The 7,415-nt window shown below is 34.8% G+C and overlaps 1 protein-coding gene across 1 annotated transcript; it reads right to left on the reverse strand.

Moving 5' to 3' along the window:
* Nucleotides 1-669: 669 nt before the first annotated feature.
* On the reverse strand, nt 670-2,092 carry LOC127852620 (uncharacterized). Its single transcript, XM_052386571.1, has 2 exons — nt 1,888-2,092; nt 670-1,491 (listed from the first exon to the last, which is right to left on the reverse strand). The coding sequence occupies exons 1-2, from the start codon at nt 1,969-1,971 to the stop codon at nt 670-672; spliced, it is 906 nt and encodes a 301-aa protein (XP_052242531.1). The 5' UTR covers nt 1,972-2,092.
* Between the last annotated feature and the right edge of the window lie 5,323 nt (nt 2,093-7,415).

Genomic DNA, 7,415 nt, shown 5'->3' on the forward strand with positions numbered 1-7,415 from the left:
CCCCTACCCCCCACCCCCCTAACCCCCACCCACCCCCCCAATTTTTTTTAAACATCTGATAAATTACCAGACCCCACATTATACCCCCCTCTCACTTCCCCCTACCCCCCAGCCCCCACCCCACCCCCCCAAAAAAAAGTTGTTTTTTTTAAACATCTAATAAATAACCACAACCCACATTATTATCCCCTCTCACCCCCTATCCCCCACCCCCCTAACCCCCACCCCCCCATTTTTTTAAACATCTTATAAATTACCACACCCCACATTATACCCCCCTCTCACTCCCCCCTACCCCCCACCCCCACCCCCACCCCCCACCCTCCCCCCAATTTTTTTTTAACATCTAATAAATAACCACACCCCACATTATTACCCCCTCGCACCCCGCTGCCCCCCTACCCCCACACCCCCCTACCACCCCCACCCCCCATTTTTTTTTAAACATATTATAAATAACCACACCCACATTATACCCCCCCTCTCACCCCCACCTCTCACCCCCCAGCCCCCACCCCCCAATTTTGTGTTAACATCTAATAAATTACCACACACCACATTTTACCCCCCTCTCACTCCCCCTACCACCCCCTACCCCCCCCCCCCCCATTTTTTTTTTTTTTTAATACTACGTTTCACGTTTATTCAACTGAACGAATCGTCCTTGTTTCAAACATAGAACGCAATCACCAATCCACAGATTAATACACAGCTGGTTAACGCCTTGCCTATTGGATTTGCCGCATCGTTCACCACTCTTTTGAATGGCAGCCGTTCCATGCAAACTTTGACTGTAGTCTGTCTTCGAGAATCAACGGACAGCACAAATTCCATGTCTCCGAAATATTTGTCAAACTCGATAATGTAAACAACCAAACTATCATAAAGCAGCTGAAATTCGTCGTCTGAAAATTCCAGCATGTCGCAGAAAAATGTTTTGCTAATAAAGAAGGAGTAACGAAACATACGAGTAACGTCCTTGATAGGAGTCAAATTATAAACCTCGTCCATGAAGCCCCGTTCGCCATTATGTGATTGTGGGGAAAAATTCAACAGACGGGATAACTGGTATGGTACTAATTCTTGTGAACAACTTTCTGATATGTTACTAAAATGTACTAGCCATTTTATATTTAAGTTTTCGTTGATTTTTTTAAATAATTCTGACGGGTCAAACATGTCGACTTGCAAATTCATCTCAATGGCAAAAAAGTCGATGATCACAAAGTTGGCTTCCGCATTGAAATTAAAATAAGTATTTTCAATAAACCATGGAAGAGTGCTTTTGATATGAAATTCTATATCTTTGAAAAACTCATGCACATCGCTGATGCTAGTATTCGGTGGAAGTTTGATCGGTTCTGGCATAACGAGTTTTACACTCACCCCAACTCGTTCAGCCCTCCATAGTTTTGATCGGTAAAAGCACTCCCCTTTTGTATTTCTGACCTGACCGACTGGGCAATGAATAACTCGACAATTCGACATATCCTGAAAAGCAGAAACAACATATACAATGTGCAAGGCATTTTTGTCCGACAAATAAAACCCATTATGTATTCCTATGGTAGTAAACTCAATATTAAAGTTAGGGTTTGCATGCAAAATGAATGATTGCTAGTGGAATACTTCTATTGGTTGGAACGACTTACATACGCATTTCATCTGTTATTGTCCAAATTATCATCACAATCTTTCGGTGTATTTGCAAATGAAAGACATTACACGATTGAACAATATGTGAACAATGCTTTTATTAAAATATTAAAATACTACTAATACAGGCGAACATTAAATAATCTTTATCTGCAAATTATTATTTTATTAAATGGAAAATACAAAAAATAAGTATTCGGAACATACATAGTAAACATGGTATGCACATACCCTTCTGCTTTCATCATTTAACTTGCAGGCTTCTATCTTGGTGATTGTTGCATTCTTAACAACAGGCTCCCATGCAAGCAACATTGCGAATTTCGAATCTCCGAAAAAGTCAAGAGTATTTTTTAGTTCAGTTGTACATGTGTTTTTCGGTACAGGTTCTCCACTGCAAAGGAAACAGAAAATGTTTTTGAAGTATATTTTCTGTCCATTCAACAACTGTTGGGTATAAACAGACTCTATCGAACTGTGACACAAATCGACAACGATGTCATTGTCTAGACCGAATTCATCAAACACAGTCATATGGTGTGGATTCCAGTCAATACTATCTGGACACAAATCGTGTCTTGTCGTATAGCACTGTAATTTATACATCATATATTTGTCGTCGTATGGATATATGAAGTGCGCATAACAGTTGGGTGTGAATGTTCTTACACCGACGGCGGATACAACGGCATCAATTTCAGACGGACTAGCATCCGGACAGACTATGTAAGAGTGCCAAGGTTTTCCATCTGTTAAGCCATTGCACAATGCACATTGTTCATTTATGTAGATTTTATGATGGCTTGGTGAATATACCGGCGAAAAAGCACCCCATGGTGTCTGCTCAAAGTCAAAACAATTATCAGCCCCTTTGCATGTTGTTATCATATAAAACGTTTCGTGTGTGGATACGTCACCCTGTGTTTGGTCGGAAAGTGGGTACAGACATTCTTCGCGCTCGTGAAGTTCCTTTGCGTTCATATCACCGAAGCAACAGTCGTTGTAAAACTTACAGTCTTCGTCGCAAGAGCAATCTGTAATCGAAAATGCTAATGACTTATTATATATTAAGAAGACAAACTAGAAAAGGAAAACGTATAAAATAATCATAATGCATTTGTCATTTTTAACTCGCCTGTGTTTTTACACCGAGCGATATTCACCTGCTCCTGATTTTAAAGATCTGATCAGGGTTTTCTCAATGCATTTCGGCGTCCATAGAGCTATTATTGACGCATTAGTTTAGTTTCGTTTTGACTAATAATTATCAGTACTTACAATTAACCAGTCGCCGCATGTCAATCAAATTTTCCAATTAGCAAACAGATATCGATGTTTCACACACCCCTTAGCAGTGCTTATCTTGCCGCCATTATGTCCGACAAACAAATGGTGTCGTACATATGGAATGAGCGTACCTTTTATGGTTTACACATAGTTTATATCAAATGCCTGATCATTGCTGTTTTGATCATAATTTAAAATTGTAGGTGTTATACACACTGTATAAAAGGATATTATTTTACTTATCTTTCTTGAAAATATGAACGAGTAATGAAAAAAAAACTAACACAACAGTTGTGCGTTCTTTAAAACGTGTTAAACCGTTTGATGCACAATATTATTAAGCAGTTTGGGCAACGTATTATTACCACACGTGCTTTTTAAATAAATAATCGCGGCGTAATTGTCTATAATTAATAAATAACAGTATATGTTCATCAGAATGTAGAAACGTTTAGGCATTGTTAGGTACTGTACACAAAAAAAGAAAACTGTCTAATTACTTTCAATAACATAATTATTTTCTGTTGATTATAAACAACGGAAACATTAATAAATTATTAACTTAAATATTGTTTTTAACTAAAGTAAAAAAAAACAAACATCAAAAGATGTTTTCAACACGGCTTAGCCAGCTATAGTGACTTCATGTGTAAAGTGTGCAATACATTTTATTGATACGGAGGGAAATGTGAACATTGCAATTAACATATAAGGGTGATCTAGTTATAAAAATTATATACTTAATAAATTCCATTCGAATATTCATGAACAGCACTGGAAAACCAACAGTTCATGTTTTAGAGAGTGAACTGTAACTGGTTCGCATTAAAAATACATGATATAAAAATGCATATCAGACTATCTGTAAATGAAACCTCGAAAATATGCATATATTAAATAATGGTTTAACTCAAAATTTAATTGATATCTAAATAAAGAGAATCGGTGTCTCTTTGATAATAACACAATAATCCAGAGATCTATACATTTTAATTAACGGAAAAACGCACTCATTCATTATGATATAGATGCGTCATTTGGATTGGATACTTAATATATTCATCAAAATAATTATATATAAATAGCCCTAAGGCCGTTTAATACAAATCCAAGATTATAATAAAATAAATGTTCATTTTTACAAGGGATCTTTATTCAGCTCCCTATATATGTATATAAAACGTTTCTGATAGTCAGTCTTTCGTTTACTCATTTATTTTGATTACGCAATTTCTCTCTACAGCATATATGATTGAAAGTTTTACAAAGCAGTTTAGTTTCTTTTGCGGCTTTAACAGTTTATATTGTAGAAAATAGCCTGATACATCGTTACATAGGGGCACGATGACAGTAGGATTTCTATCTTGTCTTGGAACGTTAATGGTTTAACAGATTGTAAAAAAAGTAATATTAATTTTGTCAATTTAATTACTTCTCATGATATCTGTCTATTGTACGAAACTTGGAATAACAAGTCAAGCGTTATTTCTCTTGATGGTTTTATATCTCACAATTTTTATAGAAAAACTCAACACAGAAATGCGCGTAGATCTAGCGGTGGTGTTGTTGTTTATTTTAGGGAACATTTAAAGGATGGAATAACTATTGTACGCAATCACTACAATACTGTTATTTGGCTTAAATTAGATCGTGAGTTTTTTAACATAGATGAAAATATTTATTTATGTGCAGCCTATATTTGGGGTGAAGATTCGCCTATGTATTATACGTTTAATATCGACCTTTTCGAATTTTTAGAAAATGATATATCATACTTTTCTGAATCCGGTCAAGTATTTATAACTGGGGATCTAAACAGTAGAGTAGGCAACAAACGTGATTATATTGTATATGACTGTATGAATACTTTTTACGATGATATAGATTATTGCTCTGATCAAGTCTCTGTTAGGGCCTCTGTTGATAATGTACATAATAGCCATGGTTGTAAATTGCTTGATTTGTGTAAGTCAACAGGTACACGTATTGTTAATGGTAGAATAGGTGACAGTAATAAACATACATTTTATGGTCATAACGGGACATCCATGATTGATTACGTCTTAGCTAGTGAACGAAATTTTTCACGCATTGTTGATTGTACAATAGGCGAATTTAAAGAATGGAGCGATCATGCCCCGTTACATTTGACTCTTCGTTGCAATAACTTTTCACCCAAACACGAGAAATTTACTGATGTAAAATACAAATGGGACAGTTCTATCAAAGATCGATTTCGAACAGAAATCATAGCTAAATTACCTGTTTTTAATGATATTGTACGTAATGTTGATTATTTGAATAGATTGTCTGTAAATAATGCCATAAACGAGTTTACTGATACTATCCGCAGTGTAGCGGACCCATTATTTTCACATACATATACGTTTAGTAATAAACCGAAGTACATATTCGAAGAATACGGTAGTTTAACTTATGCTGACTGGTTTGATAGTGATTGTGAGTCTGCCCGTCGTTTATATATTGATGCCTTAAAGGGGCCTTTTCACAGATTTTGGCATTTTTTAACTTATTCATTAAATGCTTTATATCGATAAATGTAAACATTGGATCGTACAAGCTCCAGTAAAAAATCAAGAATAAAATTAAAAAAAGGAAACGAACATTGCCCGGACCAGGTTTCGAACCAATGACCCCTGGAGTCCTGCCAGAGTCCTGAAGTAAAAACGCTTTATCCTACTGAGCTATTCCGCCGTGTACACATACTGAACGTATTTTATACCTTATATCAGCAATCTTCGTAGTTTCACAAAATTTAACGACAAAAACAGAACTCTCCAAATTATTCAATCGTTTCGCGTTGCAACGCTTTATAATTTTTAGGTTTTAAAATCGTCAAAAGATGCATATAATGGCTATATTAGACCATGGTAAATGTTCAGTATTACTGTTTCCTCACAAATATCATAACTAAAACGAAAATTTGCGAATCTGAAACAACTTTTTTCAATTTTGTCAATTTACCAAAGCGTGAAAAGATCCCTTTAAAGTGTTTTAATTTAAATAAATCAGACGCTAGTAGATCAATGCTTTGTCATTATAAGAAACTTTATAAAAATTTAATACGGAAAAAGAAGGGATGTGCATACCGTACAAAAATGTCTGATATTGAAAACTTAAAGAAAAAAAAACCTCGCGATTTTTGGAAATTTTTCAAATCAAAGAATAAACTAACCAGCCATAACATTTCATTGGAAGATTTTAAATTATTTTTTGAAAACCTTAGCAACAGTACTTTTAATTGCAATAATACCGAGGCAGAGCATTTTTGTTCCAGCTATAATTTTAGCGAAGATAATGTTGTGTTTCCAGAGTTAGACCAGCCTATTAGTGTTGATGAAGTTATATGTGCAATTAAAAAACTAAAGAGAAATAAGTCAGCGGGTGTTGATTTTATATTAAACGAATATTTTATAGAATGTAGCGATATATTGTGTAACCATTTATGTGATATTTTTAATTGTATACTACAATCTGGTTTTTTCCCTGAAAAATGGACACATGGAATTATAATCCCATTACACAAAAAGGGCTCTGTAAACGATATTAATAATTACAGAGGAATTACACTTGTGAGCTGTTTCTCAAAACTATTTACTACAATAATTAATAAGCGCATCGAATGTTTTTGTGAGAATAATAATAGTATTTCGGATGCACAGTTCGGATTTCGTAAGGGTTATTCAACAATTGATGCTATATACATATTAATGTCTATTGTACAAAAATATATTAATGACAATTAAAGGCTCTATGTAATATATGTAGACATGATGAAATGTTTTGATAGTATTTATAGAAATGCTTTGTGGTTAAAATTGTATAAAACTGGCATTAGAGGTAAAATATTGCAAATTGTTAAAGACATGTATGAAAATGTTAAATCGTGTGTTAAGTCATGTTCTACTTATTCTGACTACTTCCGTTACTCAGTTGGTCTACGTCAAGGGGAAGTTATGTCCCCTTTGCTATTTTCTCTGTTTGTAGAGGACTTAGAGATGTTTTTACAACATAATACAGAGTCTGGATTAACTATTGACGATGTTTTACTTATATTACTCCTTTTCGCCGATGATATGGCCATATTGGGTAAAAATCCAGAAGAAGTACAAAACCATTTGGATAATCTGCTTGTGTATTGTAATACTTGGGGCCTTAAAGTAAACACTTCAAAAACTAAAATTATGGTTTTCCGTAAGAGGGGCCGCCTACGCCAAAATGAGGCATGGACATACGATTGCCAAATCATCGAAACAGTTGATAACTTTAATTATTTAGGTACTGTTATACATTATACAGGTAGTTTCACATTCAACCAAGAACATTAAGTAGGTAAAGCCCTTAAGGCTATGAATACTTTGCTATACAAGTGTAAAATGTATGATCTAAAACCTAAAACACTTTGCCAGTTATTTGATGCATTTGTTGGTTCTATTCTTGACTCTGCCTCC

Source organism: Dreissena polymorpha, chromosome 12 (genome assembly GCF_020536995.1).
Source record: "Dreissena polymorpha isolate Duluth1 chromosome 12, UMN_Dpol_1.0, whole genome shotgun sequence".
Taxonomy (NCBI): Eukaryota; Metazoa; Mollusca; class Bivalvia; order Myida; family Dreissenidae; genus Dreissena; species Dreissena polymorpha.